We start from the raw sequence: 26,122 nt of genomic DNA, 5'->3' as shown, positions 1-26,122 counted from the left end.
CACCCCCTGAGACACCCATCAATCACCTCCTGTCACCCCCCTAGCACTCCTATCCATCAGATCAGGCCCAATACAACCTGTCATCTAAAAGGCCATCCTGCTTATGACCGGTTCCACAAAATTCGCCCCCTTATAGACCACCTGTCATCAAAATTTGCAGATGCTTATACCCCTGAACAGTCATTTTGAGACATTTGGTTTCCAGACTACTCACGGTTTTGGGCCCGTAAAATGCCAGGGCGGAATAGGAACCCCACAAGTGACCCCATTTTAGAAAAAAGACACCCCAAGATATTCTGTTAGGTGTATGACGAGTTCATAGAAGATTTTATTTTTTGTCAAAAGTTAGCGGAAAGTGTCATTTTTTACTAACTTGTGACAAAAAATAAAATCTTCTATGAACTCACCATACACCTTCAGGACTACTTCTCCTGAGTACGGCGATACCACATGTGTGACACTTTTTTGCAGCCTAGATGCGCTAAGGGGCCCAACGTCCTATTCACAGGTCATTTTGCGACATTTGGTTTCAAGACTACTCCTCACGGTTTAGGGCCCCTAAAATGCCAGGGCAGTATAGGAACCCCACAAATGACCCCATTCTAGAAAGAAGACACCCAAAGGTATTCCGTTAGAAGTATGGTGAGTTCATAGAACATTTTATTTTTTGTCACAAGTTAATTTCCGCTAACTTGTGACAAAAAATAAAATCTTCTATGAACTCACCATACTCCTAACGGAATATCTTGGGGTGTCTTCTTTCTAAAATGGGGTCATTAATGGGGTTCCTATACTGCCCTGGAATTTTAGGGGCCCTAAACCGTGAGGAGTAGTCTTGAAACAAAAATGACCTGTGAAATCCTAAAGGTACTCATTTGACTTTGGGCCCCTTAGCGCAGTTAGGGTGCAAAAAAGTGCCACACATGTGGTATCGCCGTACTCAGAAGAAGTAGTATAATGTGTTTTGGGGTGTATTTTTACACATACCCATGCTGAGTGGGAGAAATATCTCTGTAAATGGACAATTGTGTGTAAAAAAAATCAAACAATTGTCATTTACAGAGATATTTCTCCCACCCAGCATGGGTATGTGTACAAATACAACCCAAAACACATTATACTACGTCTCCTGAGTACGGCAATACCACATGTGTGGCACTTTTTTGCAGCCTAACTGCGCTAAGGGGCCCAAAGTCCAATGAGCACCTTTAGGCTTTACAGGGGTGCTTACAAATTAGCACCCCCCAAAATGCGAGGACAGTAAACACATCCCACAAATGACCCCATTTTGGAAAGTAGACACTTCAAGGTATTCAGAGAGGGGCATGGTGAGTCCGTGGCAGATTTCATTTTTTTTTTTGTCGCAAGTTAGCAGAAATGGAAACCTTTTTTTTTTTCTTGTCACAAACTGTAATTTTCCGCTAACTTGTGACAAAAAAAATAATATCTTCTATGAACTCACTATGCCTCTCAGTGAATACTTTGGGATGTCTTCTTTCCAAAATGGGGTCATTTGGGGGGTATTTATACTATCCTGGAATTCTAGCCCCTCATGATACATGACAGGTGGTCAGAAAAGTCAGAGATGCTTGAAAATGGGAAAATTCACTTTTTGCACCATAGTTTGTAAACGCTATAACTTTTATCCAAACCTATAAATATAGGCTGAATGGGGTTTTTTTTATCAAAAACATGTTTGTCCACATTTTTTTCGCGCTGCATGTATACAGAAATTTTACTTTATTTGAAAAATGTCAGCACAGAAAGTTAAAAAAAATCATTTTTTTTACAAAATTCATGTCTTTTTTGATGAATATAATAAAAAGTAAAAATCGCAGCAGCAATCAAATAGCACCAAAAGAAAGCTTTATTAGTGACAAGAAAAGGAGCCAAAATTCATTTAGGTGGTAGGTTGTATGAGCGAGCAATAAACCGTGAAAGCTGCAGTGGTCTGAATGGAAAAAAAGGGTCTGGTCCTTAAGGGGGGTAAAGCCTACGGTCCTCAAGTGGTTAATCAGTATACTATACAGCCATATGGTGCCAGTTAGATCACATAGACAAGCATGAGCGCCTCGACAATCTATATTTTGCATTGGAGGCAAAATAAAAAAAAAAATTTAAACAAATAAGCTGGTAAAATGTTACTAGATTTTTACTTCTATTTTTTTTTCAGCAGGTTACAGAACTGTGCATATGTCAGAAAATAAAATCTTTAGTTAAAATTTCCTTTAGAAAAACAAATACAATATCAAGTTGTCTACATACTTGAGAGGGCAGCTGTACACGCAGACACGGTCTGATCACTCTCTTACAAACAGACAAGTCTATAAATATTATGCTCAGTCTGGCTACATTATGTTTGTTCAGAGATATCATTGAACATGGCATATTCATTTCTCAAATGACCTAACCAAACCCTCAGCCTTCAATTAGCTGGCAGCTGTGCTAATACATCAGCTGCCAGCTAAGTGATCGGCAGATAATTGCTGTTATATGCTAGCATAGCATACACATTCCAGAAAAGTGGATATTTGCCTTTTGGAATTTTCTGCTGACTGCTACCCATAAAGTAACACTTGCACAAATATTCAAGTTCACTACTAACCTTCTTCCAAATCTATGGTACTACAGTCAAATAACTATGACTGCCACCTCTAGTAGTCCCAACATAAACATTTATCACCACTGCCAGGGTCCACCTCAACTTACATGATGCCATAAAACACAGTGACAAGCAAAGTGCATTGTTTGGCACCACCCTGGCCATTTCACACAGAAAAAAACACAATCCTTCACATTGCGCTAAACTTGGCCCTTTAATCATTTGCTGTCCCTATGACGTGAAAATAAGTATCTGCACTCTCCTTCCTACAAATTCTTATAAAACACTGTTTATTTATCTTTGACCTGATAACATCACTACAGAGTTGTAAAGTAATGACAGTAAAACCATTTCCTCCTCCCAGGAAATTCGATGGAATTCATATTCCAGGAGCAGACAGTAGCGGATTGTATACATTACTTAATTGTTACATCTAATACATTATCCAAACAAATGAACTGTTTAAATAAACAGGAGGGATAGACAAATAGACTAGAACTGTTTACATTAAAGCTATCATGTATGAAATTAGATAAATTGTGTATTTTTCCATAATTTTTTTCCATATTCTCCTTTTAAAATGCATAGAAAATAAAGTAATTACTAATAACAAATACCAGCCACAAAAAGCCACATTTTCCCTGAAAAAAAACAATATATAGATAATTTAGTTGTGGTAATTATAGATAAAGTTATTGCCAAAGTAATCAAAGCTGAGCTGAACTGTGAAAATTGCCAGGGTAGGGAAGTGGTTAAATTGTGATATTTTTTTTTCAACCTAATATTGTGGTACTGCTAATAATCCTTTTGCCTAATGCTTCAGTATCATAAACCTAACCTTTGACATTATCCAAACCTTCACATTAACAAACACTCAATTTTACCGTCCCAAACACTAGAACTACAAATACCAGTCTATACGCATTTTAAGTACTGCTTCTTCAATCCTTCTTGTGGTCATGAATGTCCATGGTTCTATAATTAAAGTTGAAGAGAAATCGAGAGCCCAATATGGTGTAGTCTGTCAAAATTGATTGGATAAATGAAACAGTGAGATGGTAATACTCACAAACACGGGTTGCCACCTAGGTAACCACTCATTAGGCAGGTGAGGAGATTAGACCTGTCCTCACTCAGGATTAAGAAGTCGCTCTCTGTAGATAGGAAGAAAGGGGGTAGATCACCCCTCCACCTGGGGTGGACTCAAATATATTGATAGGTGAACAGAGGCGCCAGAAGGATAAAAGTACATAAAAATTTTTAAAAAATTGCTGGGAGGAAGTGGTGGACTCGCCTCCGTTAAAGCAGACACCAAGGACTGTAAATATATAGATATACACATTTATTGAAAATACCCCAAAGATGCAACGCGTTTCGCGGGCACAGCCCACTTCTTCAGGCAATAAGCAGGGGATAAACAACAGCAATTCAGTTATAGCAAGCAGAGCACCTCAGAGGTGCTCTGCTTGCTATAACTGAATTGCTGTTGTTTATCCCCTGCTTATTGCCTGAAGAAGTGGGCTGTGCCCGCGAAACGCATTGCATCTTTGGGGTATTTTCAATAAATGTGTATATCTATATATTTACAGTCCTTGGTGTCTGCTTTAACGGAGGCGAGTCCACCACTTCCTCCCAGCAATTTTTTAAAAATTTTATGTACTTTTATCCTTCTGGCGCCTCTGTTCACCTACCAATATATATGGTTCTATAATTGTCACTATAAATGAAATGTTATCTCCTGTCATAGCAGCCACTGGTTGTGACGGACCAGGTGCTTTGAACAGTGCATTACTAGGCTCTTTTTAGAAGGAAATACATTGTGTTGCTAAATATATTTGGGAAATTAAGAACACTATTCTTTAATAGGAAAATATATTTTAATAGAAACTGGCTTTGCATTTCATTACACATCCTTTCACCTACTGCAAAACTAACATAACACCAGTAAGCAGTGTGTATGTGAAAATTAAATACATCACTGGCTGCAAAAGAAGTGCTTACACCCTTCACAATGCATGTAACTTTACTTTTACAGTGAATAATATATAATTTAATTTGCCAAGATAAATAAACATAGGTAAATAAGTATAACTTTGCAGCTTTATGTGTGAAAGATTTGTATTTTCTCCTGACCACATCCTCCTCCTCTGTATTGCTGAAACAGATGACCTCTTTGTGGTCAGCAATGCAGCACTACAGTTCTGAAGAGTCTCATAATCAGTTCCTGTCTGCTGTGTGATAAAAAATGTACCCTTCAAATACTTTCCCTACCATGTATTAAAAAAAAAAAAAAAATAGAACAATGATAAATGGTTAATTACTGGCAGGAAAAGACGATAAAAATTACATATAACTTTTAGAAAGTTGTAGTGCTGGCTACAAACAGTTAATAACTCTAAGCAGTTGGAGAAAGTGGGCTGTGTCAAGTGATCTGCTTGGTGCTGGGGAAGGAACATCCACGCTACTGGCATTAAGGAGCTACAGGATGCAGCCTGCCAGAAGCCAGATTGGTACTTTGAATATATATTTAATGCAAAAAGTACAGACATAAAAGTTTGAAGATTGCTAAAAAAATGTTATTTAATTCATATTTGCTATTATTTGCTTAAAAAATAGACTTTACGTTTGTGCTGACAAATACAGTGGTGTGAAAAACTATTTGCCCCCTTCCTGATTTCTTATTCTTTTGCATGTTTGTCACACTTAAATGTTTCTGCTGATCAAAAACCGTTAACTGTTAGTCAAAGATAACATAATTGAACACAAAATGCAGTTTTGAATGATGGTTTTTATTATTTAGTGAGAAAAAAAACTCCAAATCTACATGGCCCTGTGTGAAAAAGTGATTGCCCCCCTTGTTAAAAAATAACTTAACTGTGGTTTATCACACCTGAGGTTCAATTTCTGTAGTCACCCCCAGGCCTGATTACTGCCACACCTGTTTCAATCAAGAAATCACTTAAATAGGAGCTATCTGACACAGAGAAGTAGACCAAAAGCACCTCAAAAGCTAGACATCACGCCAAGATCCAAAGAAATTCAGGAACAAATGAGAACAAAAGTACTGTAATTGAGATCTATCAGTCTGGTAAAGGTTATAAAGCCATTTCTAAAGCTTTTGGACTCCAGCGAACGACAGTGAGAGCCATTATCCACAAATGGCAAAAACATGGAACAGTGATGAACCTTCCCAGGAGTGGCCGGCCGACCAAAATTACCCCAAGAGCGCAGAGAAAACTCATCCGAGAGGCCACAAAAGACCCCAGGACAACATCTAAAGAACTACAGGCCTCACTTGCCTCAATTAAGGTCAGTGTTCACGACTCCACCATAAGAAAGAGACTGGGCAAAAACGAGCTGCATGGCAGATATCCAAGGTGCAAACCACTTTTAAGCAAAAAGAACATTAAGGCTCGTCTCAATTTTGCTAAAAAAAACATCTCAATGATTGCCAAGACTTTTGGGAAAATACCTTGTGGACCGACGAGATAAAAGTTGAACTTTTTGGAAGGTGCGTGTCCCATTACATCTGGCGTAGAAGTAACACAGCATTTCAGCAAAAGAACATCATACCAACAGTAAAATATGGTGGTGGTAGTGTGATGGTCTTTGGTTGTTTTGCTGCTTCAGGACCTGGAAGGCTTGCTGTGATAGATGGAACCATGAATTCTACTGTTTCCTTAAAAAATCCTGAAGGAGAATGTCCGGCCATCTGTTCGTCAACTCAAGCTGAAGAGATCTTGGGTGCTGCAGCAGGACAATGAACCAAAACACACCAGCAAATCCACCTCTGAATGGCTGAAGAAAAACAAAATGAAGACTTTGGAGTGGCCTAGTCAAAGTCCTGACCTGAATGCTATTGAGATATTGTGGCATGACCTTAAAAAGGCGGTTCATGCTAGAAAACCCTCAAATAAAGCTGAATTACAACAATTCTGCAAAGATGAGTGGGACAAAATTCCTCCAGAGCGCTGTAAAAGACTCGTTGCAAGTTATCGCAAACGCTTGATTGCAGTTATTGCTGCTAAGGGTGGCCCAACCAGTTATTAGGTTCAGGGGGCAATTTCTTTTTCACACAGGGCCATGTAGGTTTTGAGTTTTTTTTCTCACTAAATAATAAAAACCATCATTTAAAACTGCATTTTGTGTTCAATTATGTTATCTTTGACTAATAGTTAACGTTTTTTTTGATGAGCAGAAACATTTAAGTGTAACAAACATGCAAAAGAATAAGAAATCAGGAAGGGGGCAAATAGTTTTTCACACCACTGTATACTGTATACCGTATGTGTTTTTTTTCCTCCAATGTTTCAATTCCAGTCTTAGATTCTGCAATGTTATAATTAACTGCAGTGAAATATGACATGAAGTACAAGTTAACACTGTAGTACATTTTAAATATATGTGAGGTCATCATTTTTGGAGAATAAGGCACGGTGCTTTGAAATGAAACAAGGACATTCTAGATAGACAGACTAACACTAACAAGGACAAAAATCCTTGCGATTGATCAGCACGGCAAAATTCAGACGAGGATTTGATAGACAAGTTCTATTGATTCCATTCTAGTAATTGTCAAATACAGCCAGAAAACTGACTTTTTCACTTAGTGCTGTTGGCAAGTCTCAACTTTATATATTCAAACACTTCCTGAGATAGTCCCTGTGCAGTATAAAGCTGCATTCACCTGTGGTAAAGCAAAGCGGTAATTGTGCATGGAGGACCTCTAGCCACCATTATCTTTTCAATCAATCCAACTACTAACATACATTACTTCCATTTCTACTACCTGAATATTTTGGCAAGATCACGGAGTGTAAATATGTAGTGGCAGCGCTGAGATGTCCCCAGAAACATAGTCCGCAGTCTGTCCTGTAACTCCACCGAAACTTTAGTGATAGCTGCAATTAATTCCTGGAGTTGTTCGGGAGTCATAGATCCTCCGCTGCCAGTCTGAAATCACAGATGATTTGTTCAGTTTTAGAATGTGAAATCAGTGGCTTCAATTTAGGCTGTATCAATATCTGGAATGTGGCTTTTATTATTTATTATCATCATCATCATTAAACTCATTATGCACCAACACATTGCTCACAATATACATTAAAGGACTAATGTACCTAAAATGTTGCCATTCTGCTATCTGAGAAGTGGAGAGCAGGAGGTGGGGCTTCCAAGAGACCAAAAACACTTATATAGCCATAGTTATAATTGCATACAGTGGGACGCGAAAGTTTGGCCAACCTTTGTTAATCGTAATGGTTTACCTGTATATTTGGTCATACATTGGTCTCCAGAATCTGCTGATTCGGAGTAGAATCCATGAGTCCCTCAACTTTGACAAGATTACCAGTCCCTGCACTGGCCACGCAGCCCCACAGCGTGATGGAACCACCACCATATTTTACTGTAGGTAGCAGGTGTTTTTCTTGGAAAGCTGTGTTCTTTTTCATCCACGCATAATGCCCCTTGTTATGCCCAAATAACTCAATTTTAGTTTCATCAGTCCACAGCACCTTTTTCCAAAATGAAGCTGGCTTGTCGAAATGTGCTTTAGCATACCTCAAGTGGCTCTGTTTGTGCTCTGGGCGGAGAAAATGCTTTCTCTGCATCACTCTCGCATACAGCATCTCCTTGGGTAAAATGTGCCGAATGGTTGAACAATGCACAGTGACTCCATCTGCAGCAAGATGATGTTGTAGGTCTTTGGTCTATGGGTTGACTCTGACTGTTCTCACCATTCGTCGCTTCTGTTTATCCAAGATTTTTCTTGGCCTGCCACTTCAAGCCTTAACTTGAACTGAGCCTGTGGTCTTCCATTTCCTCAATATGTTCCTAACTGTGGAAAGGAAACAGACAGCTGAAATCACTGAGACAGCTTTCTGTATCCTTTGCCTAAACCATGATGGTGAACAATCTTTGTCTTCAGGTCATTTTAGAGTTGTTTTGAGACACCCATGTTGCTACTCTTCAGAGAAAATTAAAAGAGGAGGGAAACTTACAATTGACGCCCTTAAATACTCTTTCTAATAATTGGATTAACCTGTGTATGTAGGTCAGGGGTCACTGAGCTTACCAAGCCAATTTGAGTTCCAATAATTAGTTCTAAAGGTTTTAGAATCAATAAAATGACTAGCTAGTTCAAGTGTCGGGCACCCTCCACTCCTCTTCAATCCCCCCCGATCCTCCCGTTTATACGTTACCCCCCCCCCCCCCCTGGATCCAGCGATCGCGCAGCCTCCCGGCACAGCTCCAGTCTCTCTATGGGGAGAATCGGGTTTGTGCATAACGTCATGACGTCATATGCGATCCTCCCCATAGTGAAGACCGGAGCTGTCCGGGGAGGCTGCGCTTATTCCTGGATCCAGGCTGGGTAACGTATAAATGGGGGAGCAACTGGGATCGGCAGGTGCCGGGCATTTGTACTAGCTAGCCTAGTTCTAGCTAGAGGGTTTTCGGCCGCAGGATCTCTGGGGGGGGGGGGGGGGGGACTGCAAAACAACAAGGTTGTTAAAAGGTTGCCAAACTTTCGCATCCCACTGTATATATCCTCACTGTGTTATAATATATGATATGTAGGGATTTTATTTGTATTAGCAATTATATCCTGTGAATTATGTGGGCCATACTGAGCACTTGGCTTTGAGGTTTTCTTTTGTTTGCTTTTTAGACTCTGTATGGACCTGATGAAGCAGGAAACACACGTGAAATGCGGTCCAACCTTAGTGTCAATAAGTTGAATCCATTTTTTATCTAATAACGGTCTTATATTGAGGTAAGCGACATAGTACATTTTAAACTTCTTTTAAAGTTTGTATACTTTTTTGAGGGGTGCCTCCTTCCTCTTGCTTCTATCTCAGTTATCATTCATGTAATAGAAGCAGCAAGATGGCCTCAAATATTCTCATAAATTATGCTTTCAATATCTAACAGTCCCCAAAGGCAGCTGGCAGGGACTAGGATACCCCTTTTCACTTGGTTTCTTCCAGATGACAGGTCTCCTAACATTGCACCATTCAAATGCATATATTTATTTGATTTAAAAGTGTAATGATCCGCTCAGCGGGCTGCACAGGCAGACAGCTGTTTGACCATTCCTCAAGTCTGTGGGCTGCAGGTCTCTGGAAGAGAGACCTGTCTTCACTTTGCAAGTTTCAGACCTGCTCTGCTGCTGAGGAATTTGCATACATTTGTCATGCAAATTATCTAGCCGCCTCCTTTGAAGGCTTGCAGCATAAATACCATGTGATCCCACAATCCTTTGCTGGTCATGCTGGTCTGTTAATACACTCCTGGAGTGTCAGCCTTGCTATTGTTTGCTAAAGATTATCTTAGAGTAATTCCTTGGGACTGCACTAGGCAGCTCCTCTAGTGCAGTCAGGGTGCATTATCTGTTTTGCCTGTGTTGTCTCTCTGCTGCAATTGTCCTGCCGCCAGCGGCGGTCGACAGGAAATCGTTCTGTCTGTCTAACCAGAGCAGCGGTTGCTACTGGTAGCCCCTTCTGTTCATCTGTCTGGATTGCATTAGCCCTAATGGTAGTGGCAGTGCCTCCTTCTGTATTCTGCCTCAGGGGTGCTAATCAGAGCAGTGGTTGCTACTGGTAGCCCCATCTGTTTGTCTGTTTGGATCGCACTTGCTCTAGCGGTAGCAGCGGTGGATCTCCCTTGCCTGAGTTCCTGGAGTGTAGACCATAGCCGCGGTGGCTACTGGCTGCACTCATCTGTCTGCCTTGTCCTGTGTTTGCGCCTGCTGTTGCCTGGTGTGAGGCAACCGATTAGCAAGCTTTTTCGCAACCTGTTTGTCTGTGTTGATCGCTTGCTTTCGCAAGCGTTCATTCTGTCTGTCTCAGTCTATTTGTGTTCATTTATATTACTTGTGGTTAGTTAGGGTGGCACGCTCATCACTGGGTGCTTAACGCGCGGTGATTGTGCCGAAAACGCGTTCACTGTTGCGAATGAGTGCGGTGTTCGCGTTTAGCTAGCGTTTGTTATTTTCCTTAACTTCTCATTGTTGTTTGCTGTGCCTTTGCTACTTTCGTGCTCTGTCCTGCTCAGTCTTGTGTCACTTATGGCAATCGCCTCTCTCGCGATTGCGTTCCTACTTTGTTTCTGCTGTTGTGTGTTCACCATCGCTGGTTGGCGACTAGATTGGTGCACACACATACATTCTGTCCCTGTGCTCATTCTCATTGCCAATCACATCTCTTGTGATTGCGTTCTCACTTGGTTTCCACTGTTGTGTGTTCACCGTCGCTGGTTGGCGACTAGATTGGTGGACATACATACAATCCTTCTCTGTGCTTATTCAGTCTTGTGCCGCTGTTAGCAATCGCCATCTCTTGCGATTGCTTTCCCACCTGGTCTTCACGGTTGTGTGTTCATCATCATTGGATGGCGACTAGATTGGTGAACACACATACACCCTGTCTCTGTGCTCTCTCTCTTTAAGGGCTACCTTGCCCTGCATTGCTTCCCCTCGTACAATTCCTATCTGGCATCTGTGGCTGTGCAGAGGATCTGTTCCTCTGCACTCCACAGCTCCATCTGCCGGCAGGAATACCCCTCTACAGGTGCATAGCACCTTTGCTGGGTTCTCTCAGATTACACGCTTGTGGAGGATTTCCGCAGTGTCAGCGCGCATCCTGTGCGCTGACCACGGAAGGAATTACACAATCGTTACAAAAAGTAAGTAGAAATTACACATTATGTGGTGTTACAAAATAATTACCAAAAAAATTAACCCTGTGCACTCCAAATGGGGGGAGCATCTACAGGGTGTTGTTCCTCTATTCCCCCTGTTTATTTGGGATGCAACATCTCCACAGACTTGCTACAGCAACCACAGTTTGTATGTTCCCAGGAGTGTTGTATGGCCGCACTGCAAAGCATGCCAGGACATGTGTTCAATGACTGCAAGTACAGAGCTGAACTTGCAGGTGGAACTTGAAGGTGGATGGCCGGAAGCTTAGCATAGCCAGAGGTTTACTATACCAGAGTTTTCTATAATAACATTCTACTGTACTGTAGATAAGGTAGACAGACAGACAGACGAGATGAAAAGAAAACTTAAAAATAATAAATTACTTCTATTTTAGGTAAAGGAACACATTTTTGCTTAATATATGGACATTAATTTGTTTAATTTAAAAGAATGCATAAAATGAAAGTAATTCAAAATCTGTCAGTAGGTTCTATGGCCATTTGTAAAGTAGTGCAATTACTTCATTATGACAGGCCATTAACTAATATGTGACATACAAGAAGCTTACAATGAGAGCACAATTAGCTGAGCTGCTGAGATAGTGCTGCTAATGAAGGAGAGGAGACTGGTACCTTGCGTTCTGTCACTCCGGGCACAAAGTGAGCATTCAGTACGCTGCTGAAAATTCCAAACTGGTCGCTCTGACTGGAATAATAAAACATTACACAATTCAATTCATGGGTCCCCAAGATATAAAATAAAATTATTTCAATTATGCTTGTATAAATTTTTGTATAAATTTAATATTGAATAATGTATTTGGAATGTGTCAGGTGATGTAACATGCTAAATTACATTAAATCCACTCTTCCTATGCCTACACAGTCTCAGAATTACCTACAGCAGATACAGGATGTATAGAATTATGTTTAGGTGATCTGTCATGATGTACCACATGTAACCTCTCAGCAATCAATCAAAATTCACTTTACTAAAGACAGTCTAATGCAAGTTGTAGTCTAATTGGTTGTTTCAGACACCATATTTTACACAACACTTAAAGAGAGTCTGATGCGAGAATAAATCTCGCTTCAGACCTCATAGATAGCAGGGGCATGTGTGCCCCTGCTAAACCGCCGCTATCGCGCCGCTAAACGGGGGTCCCTTCACCCCCAAATCCCCTCGGTGCAGCGGGTGAGCACTTCCTGGTTGGGGCAGGGCTAACCACAGCAGCCCTGCCCCACGCGTGTCTGTCAGCGCGTATCTCCGCCTCTCCCCCTCTCAGTCTTCCTTCACTGAGAGGGGCGGGGGAGAGGCGGCGATGCGCCGCTGATAGACGCGACTGGAGGCAGGGCTGCAGCCGTTAGCCCTGCCTCCAGGAGCGACCAAGCCTGCGACCAAGTGTTGCAGTGGGGGGTTTGGGGGTGAAGGGACCCCCGTTTAGCGGCGCGATAGCGGCGGTTTAGCAGGGGCACACATGCCCCTGCTAACTATGAGCTCTGAAGTGAGATTTATTCTCGCTTCAGAGTCTCTTTAAAGGGCACTGAGTACTCCCTCAAAAAAATCCCTGAATCCATGGTGTACATCAACATGCATTTATTGCAGCATGTGTGTGTAAAAGACACTTCCAGGAAATTAAAAATGCAGGAGATGCATTTGGTTCAAGGAGGATCTCCTTGAGCCATAAACTAGTGAAGCAGCAACCTGTAGGTAAGCAGTGAGGCTCACCCCAAGCCCCCTAACAGCACACTTCATTACAAGCTTCCCTTATGGGGTGGTTAATTGTAAGAAAAAAAAATAACGACCTTTAAGGTACATGGGAACCTCTAAAAATATCTTTAAAAGGCAATAATGTAGGTCCTCACTAAAGAACAATAGGAAGAAAACCCGGTGTTAGTTGGAGCTCATTGTAGTGTAGCCTCCGATAAGTCCAAAGTAAATCACAGGTTTGCAGCCAGACCACAGAAAAGACCTGAGTCTCTGAAGAATAAAAAAAAACAAAGGAAGGAACTGGAAGAGGTGCTCCCACAAAAGTCTGTAGTGTTTAAGGCTGACGCATCTCACCTAATGGGATGCCTGATAAAGCTGTGTGACATAAATCAGCAAAAGCACTTTCAAATGGCAGAAGTCAAATTTCATTCATGATCACAGACATGGGACACACAACAGCATCAGGAGTGTAGAATGGAAGGGACTTCAGGTAAATCACTGTGTAAGTATCAGTTGTTTTTTTTACAGATAACAATAAAAACATGTAAACTACCAATGCGTTTCTGACAAACCAAGGTTATTTCTTATGAAATGCGTTAGTGGTTTACATGTCTTTATTTCATTCATTAGTAAGCAAAAGTCAAGTGTACTCGTTACAAATACTCATACACGTTTCCATCAAATGGAAGTAAAAGCCCGTAGATACAGGCTGTAAGATCTGTCTGGATCTGTATAAAGGAGAATCCTAAATGTCCCAAGCGATTTTAAGAAATGTATTTAAAAGAAAAATGTACGTATAAATGGCATACCTTGGGTACTTGCAGAGAAAAGTGGAAAAATGTCTTAGCAAGCGTTGTTTTTGGGCTGAGGAACTTTCGGGTGTTGTATTCCATGTAGCCAGGTATATGATACCTTCCATAGTTTTCCAATTCAAGGACATGGGGTCAAAAATTCTTTCTTGATCAAGCAGCTGTCGAATAAACTCACAGGCTGGCTGGCTTCCATATTTATTCACCTGAAAGATAGTGTTAATCAAGGTTTGGGTAAGATCCAATACTCAATTCTCCTATTTTTGTGTTTTTCCCTTCCCATACATTTATTCAGTTAGACCATGCATAAAATTAGTATGTAATGTACAGCGCAGAAGCACATAGCAGGTTATCAGATTTCAGATTACTGCAGTAGCGTCTGCAAAAGCTTACAATACACGTTTCCATTCTTCTTAAGTATGGCTGTGGCTGAATGGCATTAAAAAGTATATCTTGTAATTAACATGTAAGGAAAACTGGTTGAAAGAAAACTGTGGGCATATTTCACAGTATATACAAACTGATACTGTGGTGGACTGAGGCATATGAACCTGCCTGGAGACTCAGTTGGTGCAGAGCCTTATATATGACACAACCTAAGGGCAGAAAGGGCCATGCTCTGATTGGTAGGATGCATAGATGGGGTGAGTGGGGGAGTGTTCAAGTGAAATAGGAGTCAGGGAACTACATGGAAATTCGGATGGGAGAGCCTGCGAGTGCCATTGAGGGGTGTTGATAAAGTGATAAGGATGCACATCATCAGTCTTCCCACTGGTTTACATTACTGTAATTCACTACATGATTGCATTAACAAAAAACTCCAGCCAAAATAAATCATTATTAATCCATTATTGATTATAATGTGGTCACTAAAACCACCAGATTCTCTTTATATCAGCTTTAGCTAACCCTGGCACAGAGGCATTTACACTATGAAAGAGGAAAACTTTGTTCACCAATCTTATACTCTGAGCTTATATACAGGTGGACAATGCAGGAACATGAGGTCAGTGACTGAATGCTTATTGTAGGTGTATGACAAGATACTAAAAATCAGTATGACAGCCAAGCAACTGCCATTTTTTTTTTACAAAAAAAAGATGGCACCCTCATATTCCTCTAATTTCTTTATTATTCCTGACTGCTTGGATCGCTTCATTTTGTATATTATAGCTGATGTTTGTTGTGCTTTTGTGTACAAGCCTGCTGGCTGCTGACATGACCAGTACTTTTTATCAATTTCAGTTTGCTAGTTTGCTGACAGGTATAACCCACGTTACAAAGAGTCAGCTCAAGTGCTTACCACTGTCTTATACATTGCAATGTATTAATCCTTCTTTCTTTTCTATAAGCAGGAAGGAAGCAGCAGCACAATATAGGCTGGTTTTCTGCAAAAGGCTACACAGACCACAGTCTTGTGTACCTTCTGCACATGGATATGGAACATGCTACTGCACATGGAAACACAGCAACAAGTGCCAAACTATGGAAGTTAATACTGGGCTCCTGTTTGAGAATTGTATGGTGGATGGTCCAGAACCACCCCATTCACAAAAGTAGAAAACCACTGTAGTAATTATAAAACGTTATGGCATTATTAAAAGCTAATCCAGCTATAAAGAACCCTCAGTTGTTGCACTAATATAGTTTCAGCAATATGATGTATAACTGTACCACCCTGCCATTTGCTCATCTAAAGGAATGGATTACAGGGAAAAAGGGGCAAGTTAGAAGATGTCTCTATCTCTACCTTTCTCTCCATGCAACAACTTCTCTCATGTGATCCCCACTTCTAAGTCCAGGTGTCCCTTCCTCTCCCATGGGTCCCGCCAGCCCATTTCCTCCTGTAATCTCTTGCAGCGGATATTCAAGGAGTGGAGTGGTAAAATGATATATCTATTTGCAGGTACATCATGGAAGGATTATCCACTAATAGTAATTACTACAATGAGAAAGGCTGCAAACGGGGTGCTGCAGGTAGAAGAGGGAAGCTAATAAAGGGGGGGGGGGGTGCAGGGGAGTTCCATGTGGAAGAGAAAGGGTTACTATTTATGAAAGAAAGGCTACTGCACAGGACGACTGCACATGAAAGAGGATTCTGCACAGCTAGACTTACATTTTTATGACTTTGTGTACACTTTAATATTTTAAAGAGAACAAACAATTAAGTGGTACATTTACTTTTTTGACTGCTTTATATAAAAAAAATGTTCAGAATATTTCTACTTCTACTTTTTTTTTTACTGACAAGCATTTAGTACAAGGTGGAACCATGGCCATCAGTTTACAAAGATGGCTGGGTTTTGTCATAAGGAAGCCCAGAACTATCTGTCTGTAGGCACCTGCAGTAACATTAATAGCACTGTGTAATATGCAGTTAAATTGGCAGGAAGAAAAGGGAAGAGTCATGTTGATTTATGTGATTTAATTAAATTGTACTCCTACATTAAGTATCTACATTAATCTCCTGGCTTTTCTTTAGAACCCTCCACCTGCTCACAGTAACTGAAAAATATAGAATATTCACATTGAATGTTTATTTAGTTGTGCAAACTATGTGACTAGGCCTCGATATAAGCTCTCAAACCAAAAGGTGCCACAAGTCCCTTTAAAATGTAAGACAATCTGTACATACATATACATTTCTACATGTGTGTTTATATTTGACAGTGTAAACATGATATAGCCTAGCAAAACTGTTAAATAATATGGGCATTACATATAACGAGAACTTCATTTGTTTTGTTTGTAACAGTTTTAAGGTAGGCTCTGGTGCTTAGGTGATATTTACGTTGTTTTGGTTAATTTTAAAATAAAGACATTTAAATTATTTCCCTAAACTCACTGTTGTGCATCTGCTGTGTACAAAGATTAACCTTGCAAGCGCCTCATTTATAAAATGTACTTTTGATTTGCCACAGCAAGACAGGTCTTCCAAACTAATTTGCAATAATAGGCTTCTAAGTCTAGTCTCCTGTGAACAGAGTAATCACCTTAGCAAGGTTGAGGTCATCAAGCAAACATAACAATTTCTTATTTCCCGCTGGTGTATGCAATGTGCCATGTCTCCATTCCAGTCGGTCTTTTAAGCATCCCCATAGCCTCCGAGGATCTGTAGAACTGAAAAATAAATATGTGATTATGGTGATGAACAGTGCTTGTTATTACAAAGTCTTGTAAACAAATACGGAATTTCACTGAAAATCATTTCCACTACATTTTGAAAAAAAAAATGTTGTTTGCTTAATAAAGTTAATAAGGTGTTTGATACAAAGCACAAACAGCAGATACCATAACTCAGCATAAATTCACACTCCACTACTTTTTTTCTTTACCCACTTTCTGTGCAACCCATAATGTCAATGGCAAATCATAAAAGCTGCCCTAAATACTGTCTGTTTATATTAGCAGCAGCTAGACTACAGTCACATGATTATGCATTGCCTGCAACACCTAAGAGAGGTTGGCTCAGGGTCACCTAGCCACAGGCTCTCTACTATAAAGGTATAAAAGAACATGTATCATAATTGATAGTTAAAAAATATAACATATCAAATGGTGAAACTGAGAAATATTATTGTATTATGGAAAATATAACATATACTCTTTTTAGAGTTTAATACTAGCAACTTATCTAAAAAAAAAAGTTGGGAGGGTCCTGGCAGCAAAAGTCAAGAAAAGTCGAGTAATGCAGAAAAAAAAACACACCAACAAAAAAACCCAAACATAGGCCTAGTCAAACATCTCAAAATTAGTTATGATTACTGGCAACAGTGGGTGAGTGAGGGCACAGTGTATGGGTAATTTACACATTTATAAAGGCACCATTAAAGAAGAAGATATGTATGGGTTTGGAAGCAACATAAGCGATCATCAACATACTGGTCCTCATTCAATTAACTTTTTCTTCCAAATTTTCTGCTAGGTGAAATTTTTGCACCTTATCAATAAAATACCTTTTAAGCCCTCAGTAAGCAAGAAAATACTCAGAATAATATAGACAGTACTTTTCACCTACTTTTTGATACTTTTTAATTCCGGAGTGCTGAAAAGTTATTTTAACCCCCTTGCCGTTCCAATTCTGACGGCAAGGGGGCGGCGAAGCACTTTTTTTTTTAATTCATGTAGCTAGCCTAGCTCTAGCTACATGATAGCCTCTGACAAGCGGCATCCTCCTATACACTTCGATCGCCGCCGGCGATCTTTGCAAGCAGGAAATCCCGTTCAGAATAGGATTTCCTGCAGGGCTTCCCCCGTCGCCATGGCGACGGGGCAGGATGATGTCACCGACGGCAAGAAGGTTAAACAGACGGCAAGAAGATTAAACAGAAGATGAAAAATAATCTTCTTACAGAAAACTTAGAAGAAAAAGTGAATTACATAAGGGCCCATGTATTTTTCTGGGTAGGTCTTGTTTATTTCAACAAAATAATAGCAAATCATTCTACATGTATTTCAACAGCATGGCTTCATAGCAAAGGAGTCTTTGGGGGCCCATATGCAATTATATTTTTCACCTGAGTTTTCTCCTAGGTGATATTTTCACAACTTGTAAATAAGATACCTATTAAACCACCAGCAAGCAAACAAATACTCAAAATAATTTTGATAGTACTTTTTCACCTATTTTTTGGTATTTTTTCCACTGCAAAGTGCTAAAAATTAAAATTAAATTGAAGATGAAAAACTATCTCCTAGGAGAAAACTCGGGAGAAAAAGTGAATTGCATATGGCCCTGGGTGTCCAAATGACCTGTCTGCACGGCAGACCCGACCTGCCAGCACGTGAACATTTTTGTTTGATATGAAACAAAGAAAAACACAACTGAGAGCCGGAATGAATGACTGAGCAGCTCAAAACCTATATCAGGCAATTTGTCTTCTAAATTTCCAAACATTTACAGAGGATTGTTAAAAGCAGAGGTGATGCAACCATGGCTGTGGAGTTAGGGTCTGAGTTGTGGAGCTGGAGCTTATAGCAAGTTTTGGGCACCTGGAGTTGGAATTGAAATCTGCAAAAGTCTACCAACTCTGATTCTTGATATACAGTATTTAAATTGTAATGAAAAAATACAATATTACATATAGAAATACAATGCCCTACAGTCATAATAAAGCTATTCCCTACTGTCAGAATAAAGCCCAGTGCATAGCTGTTTAACTTGTGTGATGTCCAGGTGAGCTATTATTCAACCCGACATTGATCCATCATTTCAATGTGAATTACAGTGAATTACAAAAAGTCTATTCATTACATTTGAGCAGTAATATATTCATTTGAGTGTAACCATTTTGAACTCCAGGACCAATTTAACATGAATTTTAAACTTACTTGGCTCGTGAAATTAATTTATTTGATATATTATTACATTTGGGCTTAGCAAATGCAGTTTTTCAAACAGGCACTATTAGGTGGAAGATAAGGCTGTATATAATTTTCCTCCTTGAAATCCAAAACAGCGTAATAGTAAGTAGGTTTGCAAAACTTCAACACCTTATTTTTTAAAATTATGTTAGGATGAAGGCACACAAGAAAGTTCAGTTAAAACCAGGCGATTGTAAATCAAATTGATAAGTTGACTAAACATGTTCATTGCATCTAGACTAAAGGTCCATAAAGACATATAACTATGGTGAACCATAACTGTTAGTACCTGATAGCTAGGGCGATAGTTACAGTCTCAAGGGCACACAAATATGGTGCATACTGTTGCTATGGAGAGGAGAAGGATGACCACACAGTGCTGGATGGAGAAGCTTCAAGGGGGAGGGGTAAAGTGGGGAACAAACCTTTAAACAACCTCACGATACACATGCTAGATTCTTGGCCAAGATGGCCTTGAATAGCCTCCGTGGCCGCGTTCCATCAAGTGCATGTATGAGGCTTTGAACTGCAAAACTACTCAGATTATTTAGTTAGCTCTTCATACTACCAATAAGATAACATTTATATTTTTTTTGTAGAAACAAGATTGCATTGTATGTTGGCATCTTTTGAAAAGCAGCCACAATTGAAATTGTCTGACTGAGCTGGTTTTGATGATGTGACCAGGTGTCATTTCCTCCTCATGCAAGATACATTGATTATCTCCAGTGACAATGCTTAGTCTACCCAGAAGTTACCTGTTGATGGGAATTCTCAGTTCAGACATCTCTGCAACATCTCCTAAACACAGAGCACTAAGTAACTCACGGCTGAGGACTGATTTTCCACATCCTGTATCCCCAGCCAACAGAACAGGATAACCTGACAAGGTCAGCAGGCTTGACAGGTACAGCAGTTGCTGGGAAACAAAAAAAACATTTACATCACATTTTGCAAATCACATATCAATGAACGCTCGATCAATTATCAATTGTTTTTGTTAGTCAAATTAAAAAATATTACACAAAATTATACAATTATAATGTACCCTGTCCTGTCAGGTGGAAACTTGACTAAAACTAGTACAGAAGATATTGCATTTACTGAAACTAGACTGGGAAATACAGATAATTATTATTAAAGAGACAGTGAAGCGAAAAAAAAAATATGATATAGTGAATTGGTTGTGTACTATGAATAATTACTAGAAGATTAGCAGCAAAGAAAATATTCTCATACTTTAATTTTCAGGTATATAGTGTTTTTTCTAACATTGCATCATTCTATATTATGTGCAGATTACACAACACTCAGCATTCAAAATGAGTCTTTCAGAGCAGTCTGTGAAGTAACGACCTCTCCTCTAGCAGAGAAAAAGTAAACAGTTCACTTACAGTTGAGATAATAAAAGTCAGATAACAGCCCTCTCCAGGACTAAAGTCGGAGAGTTAATGGCTTGTTTGCATAGAGATAACAACTGGAGTTTCTTAACTCTTCCTGTACTGGAAACAATTAGACTGATGTATCTGATCTTAATGTTTTATTTCTTAGCTGTACTACACATACAAATCATAATATCATAATTTTTTTTTTTCGCTTCAGTGTCTCTTTAAGTATTTATATATAGCGCCAATATTTTCCACAGCACTTTCACAGAGTATATATTGTCATGTCACTAACTGTCCCTAAGCGGAGCTCACAATCTAATCCCCACCATAGTCTTATGGTCTAGGATCAATTGAAGGGTAAGCCAGTTAACAAGTCTGTATGTTTTTGAGATGTGGGAGGAAACCGGAGGAGAACTACACAGACACAGGGAGAACATACAAACTCTGTGCAGAGTGCCCTGACTGGGATTTGAACTGGTAACTTTGCGCTGCAAGGTAAGAGTGCTATCCACAACTCCCCTGTGCTGCCAACACTAATCCCCCGTGCAGCCCACAACCATAATTATACTACCTAGCATCAATTTATATTGACCCGATTTCATCTGTAATCTGATATCATAGCAATAATTTTGCTGCTAGCTTCATATCCCGCAATGCAGTAAAAAGCAACTGAAAACCAAGTCACACATCGCCTGGCAGTCCTGCTGATCCACTGTCTCTAGTACTTTTAGCCATAGACCCTGAACAAGCATGCAGATCAGATGTTTCTGACAAAAAAAGACAACATTTGCTGTATGCTTGTCTAAGGTGTGTGATTCTGGCACTACTGCAGCCAAAGAGATCATCAGAACTGCCAGGCAACTGGTATTTTTTTAAAAGGAAATAAATATGGCAGCCTCCATATACTTCTCACCCCAGGTTCCCTTTAAAGAGGAGCTGTAGTGAAAATAGCATAATCAATAAAATTGCTTTAGTCAGTGTTTGCCCATTGTAAAATCTTTCTCCAGCCTGATTTACATTCTGAAATGTATCACAGGTGGCAACATTTTTAGTGCTGACAAGGTGCATTACTGAGGCATGGTTGTGTGTTCTGAGCTAAATAGAAAAAACACTTGGTATCCCAGAGTGCACTGGGAGAAGAAGGGTGCATAGCTAATCTGCCTAGGCTTGAAATCACTGAGAGGGCGGGGCTACACACCACTATACAGCAAAATATAGATAAAGGAAGTGTTTCTGGTGCTGAAACCAGGAAAATGTGTGCAAAATTTGGTACCCTAAATAATTTAACACATATAGTAGATGTTGTTACAGTGCCTCTTTACATTTCTTTTAAGCCAATAAATGGCATCATCCTGATTCAAAACGTCTTTACTGATGGCTAACATGGTACAATATTCTACTTTTACATTTTATGTGCACTGTAAATCCAGCTTTATTCAGGGTTACAGAAAAATTAAGGGTCTTGCATATTGGAGTACATTTTCTTTTTTTTATTTGTTATTTTATTTTTACATAGTATATATTGCAGTTCAAGATTATTTTCCTAACATGAAATTATATTAAACACAATCTGGCCTAGAATGTAAAATGTGTGACAATAGTGACAAATAAATGAAATATAACGTAGCACAGATGATATTTTACCTCAATGTGCAGTGTGTGAACAAACGTCTCGGAGACCATTCCCTGTCCATGATTAACAGAGTAGGAGGAAAGAGTGTCATGCCATCTGACAAATTGCCGTGTATCAGTGTCAATGTGATAGTCCCAGACCTGCAGCAAAATGAAAACTTATTGTCAGCAACAATTGTTTGATTGGGATTAAATATTTATAATCCTGAATAGTGATGACAGCTCCTGACATTTATTCACAGGCACATCACTCCAACATGATCACTGCTTGTGGAAAAGATAAGCAGCGCGGGGTTATGCTGTCTCTTGGAGAATGATGCTTGTCTACCAGAGAAGACAGCTGCTGGCTGTTACCACTTGCACTGATAATGTACAAATCTACCTTCCTAATGCATATACCCTATATGCACATATCTGTTAAAGCAAACCTGAACTGAAAATAAACTTATGAGCAGAGCTGAATTTCTGGAAAGGCCTCAAAGGCCCAGACCTTGGGTGGCTTGCAGCCCAAGGGGGGCACCTGAACATGAAAGATGGGTTGCTACATATGAAAAAAGAGAGTGAAAATGTGCAGCAACATATGAAAAAGGGAAAATTATTATTATTTAGTATTTATATAGCGCCGACATCTTCCGCAGAGCTGTACAGAGTATATATAGTCTTGTCACTAATTGTCCTTCGGAGGAGCTCACAATCTAGTCCGTACCATAGTCATATGTCTATGTATGTATTGTGTAGTGTATGTATTGGGGACAATTTAGGGGGAAGCCAATTAACTTATCAGTATGTTTTGGGGATGTGGGAGGACACTGGAGTGCCCGGAGGAAACCCATGTAGACCATGCAAACTCCTTGCAGATGTTGACCTGGCTGGGATTTGAACTGGGGGCCCAGCACTGCAAGGCGAGAGCGCTAACCACTACGCCAGCGTGCTGCCCAAGGGAGCTGTTAATGAAAGAGAGGGGCTACAGTACATGGCTGAAATGCATAGAAGATGGAGCTGCACATGGAATGGGAGGGGAGCTGCTGCACATGAAAGCGGAGCCCCAACATACTTGGCCTAAGGGCAAAAAAAGTATAAATCCAGCCTTGCTTATGAGTAAATTGTGTGTGTAATAATACTGGTAATTAGAACCTTGCTGCAGTCTCACATATGTATTTTCAGTCTAAGAGCTGCAATTGTCATCTGAAATGTAAACAGCAGTCATGACAGTGTAAGGTACAATTTTGTTCAATCAGCTATCAGAGAAGGTATTTAATTAACCTATTCCCGACCGCATCACGCCAATGGGTGGGGATGCGGCAGCAGCTCCAGGACCACCTAATGCCGATCGGCGTAAGGTCCTTGGGGCGTGGTTTGCAGGCAATCGCGTGTGCCGATGCGTGCGCGCCCCCGCTCTGATGGCAGAGTATCCCAGCGGAGTCTCCACTGGGAGACTGTTAGACGGCAAAACCGCCGTCTTTTATTGCTGTACAGCGCTGCGATCTAGGGCAGCGCTGTACTGGGGACAGCCGTGAAGCCTATGACCGCCGATCACGCTGATTGGCTGGCGGGGGGAGGGAGGGGGGGACATGAAAATAAATAAAAAATGGTAACATTTAATAGTAAAATAAATAAATAAATATTAACCAAAAAAATAAACACTGGGGGAGCGATCAGACCCCACCAACAGAGAGCTCTGTTGGTGGGGAGAAAAGGGGGGGGGGTATCACTTGTGTGCTAACATCTGCAGCCCTGCAGCGAGGCCTTAAAGCTGCAGTTGCCAATTTACAGAAAAATGGTCTGGTCTTTAGGGAGGTTTAACACTGCGGTCCTCAAGTGGTTAACATTTGAAGTCTTTAGCTCTATGGCCCATATCCTATTCACTTTTCTTCAGAGTATTCTCCAATGGGATATTCAAACTTTGAGTATTGTCTTTTTGAGTTGGGCTTTAAATGTATTTTATTGATAATGTGCTAAAATATTTCCTGAAAACTCGTGAAAAAAATGAATTTAATATGGACCAGTATGTCTATTGTCAGTATACAGGTACTTCAGATATCACTACCTTTTCCTTCATCAAATTTTGATTGGCTTATGATTAGCGATTTTACTGCCCTCATGTAGTATGATGAAAGCTTACCTACACAATTTGTTCATAGTATTCAAAGTCTGTTGGTCTTCATGCTGCATGGAAATTGGAAAATTGGCCAATCATCTGCCAATCAAAATTGGATTTGTGTATGCACCCTAAGACCAAGGCCTGTCTGCACTTCAGCAGTAGGACTTGGTCACTTTGCCTGAGCCAGCATGTATATGTATGTCAGTAATCCTATATTGAAGAGTGAAAAAAAAGAATGACTCTATTGTCTTCATCTCCTGGGTATTTAAGACATGCCCAGTGATGGATTAAATACAAAGTCATAAACCACACCCAGCATTTCCTATTATATTATTCAGGAGACTTTCTGTATATACTCGCATATAAGCTGACCCATGTATAAGCCGAGGTACCCACTTTTCCCTCAGGAACCAGGAAAAAGTAACTGACTCGCGTATATAACCCCCTCCCCAGTATAGCCCCGTCCACAGTAGCCAGATGTGCCCCCAGTACAAGTCATGCCTTCTCCCCATAGCCAGATGTGCCCCAAGGATGATACAGTTGTGTCTCAAGAGGCCACTAGATGGTGTCATAGATATAAGACACAGCAATTGCCACACAGGGAGAACACCCAATCGTTGCACAAATGATACGTTGCTTGCACGCTCCGCTCCACAAGCACAGGTAGTCTTGAGCAGCGCACTCTGCACACCATGTTGCAGGGGACGCAGGGCACAGACACAGCATGGAGCCAGCTGGCAAGAGCAGGATCACTAGTGCTCAATCCTTACATTTTTCTGCGAGTAACAAAACCTGCTCCACCATCCGTTCTGCTCCACTGACTCACATGTAAGCCAAGGAAGTAACTTTTCGGCACATTTCTTGTGCTGAAAAATTAGGCTTGTAATTTGACTTCATTTACAATGCGGTAAATTAATTATCTGTGAAAAGCAATATTTCTATCCCACTGTACAATAAATATAAAGATTAGATGTACTTCTCCTTCTGCTGGAAAGGTTGCATGGTGTTTGAATGAATGTTTCCACCAGTGGCTGAACATAGTCCTTTCGTTGGAATCCAACCATCCTCCAAAAGACCATATGCAGGAGAATATGAAATATTTCTTTAGTTCCTCACTCGAAGCATCGGGCACATGGAGCATCAAAGCCTTGAAGAGAAAAAAAAAGTCATAGTGATAGGCAATAATTACAACAGAGTAAACTAAATGTCTAAAACAAGAAATCAGTTTTAAAGAACACCTGCTTAGTAATACAATACATGTACAAATGAAGTAAACAAAAACCTGTTCAGCTGACATCTTTTGTTCTTTTCCTATAACAGTAACGTAGACTAGTGAGGAGTGACAAGTTTATCATTTTCACTACAATGTTTCTGAAAGTATATTGATTTTTTTGCTAAAGCACAATTTTTTGTGAAAATATACTGAAGTTGCATACGAGGGTTTTTTCAAAACTCCATTGCATTCAATGGATCATTGGAATAAGCATTTTTCCTAAAATCTGCATTTCGAAAAAACTATATATTTTAATAAACTTTTTCATACAAGTAAAAAAATGTGTAGAGCCCTGGCAGTGAAATAGCTATTTATGTTACTTTTAAAAATCCAGTGCATGTGATCATATCTAGTGTCTGTCAAAAGTGTGCAAGCCCATGGGATGCTTTTACATCCTAAAGATGCATATGTCTGTTTTTGGACTATGTATATGCTTAGTTGTTTTGTATATCATCCTCCTAGACTACTTTAAAGTACCCAGGATAGAATCTACATTCCATGCAAACAATGTACTGATGCATTTCTTAACCTCTTCGGGACCG

The 26,122-nt window shown here is 40.1% G+C and overlaps 1 protein-coding gene across 1 annotated transcript in view; it reads right to left on the bottom strand.

Annotated features, from left to right (window-relative positions):
• Positions 1-26,122, bottom strand: part of LOC137544945 (uncharacterized) — a 648,464-nt gene that overhangs the window by 349,375 nt on the left and 272,967 nt on the right. The window contains exons 56-62 of the mRNA XM_068266042.1: positions 25,284-25,454; positions 22,219-22,347; positions 19,945-20,105; positions 16,816-16,942; positions 13,823-14,028; positions 11,936-12,008; positions 7,392-7,555 (exon numbers count right to left, since the gene is read on the bottom strand). Of these exons, the coding sequence (XP_068122143.1) occupies positions 7,392-7,555; positions 11,936-12,008; positions 13,823-14,028; positions 16,816-16,942; positions 19,945-20,105; positions 22,219-22,347; positions 25,284-25,454 (1,031 nt within the window). The remainder of the gene's footprint in view (positions 1-7,391; positions 7,556-11,935; positions 12,009-13,822; positions 14,029-16,815; positions 16,943-19,944; positions 20,106-22,218; positions 22,348-25,283; positions 25,455-26,122) is intronic.

The sequence above is a fragment of the Hyperolius riggenbachi genome, chromosome 2, assembly GCF_040937935.1.
Source record: "Hyperolius riggenbachi isolate aHypRig1 chromosome 2, aHypRig1.pri, whole genome shotgun sequence".
NCBI lineage: Eukaryota > Metazoa > Chordata > Amphibia > Anura > Hyperoliidae > Hyperolius > Hyperolius riggenbachi.
The sequence above is the reverse complement of the archived record's forward strand: the minus strand, read 5'-3'. Positions and strand labels throughout refer to the sequence as shown.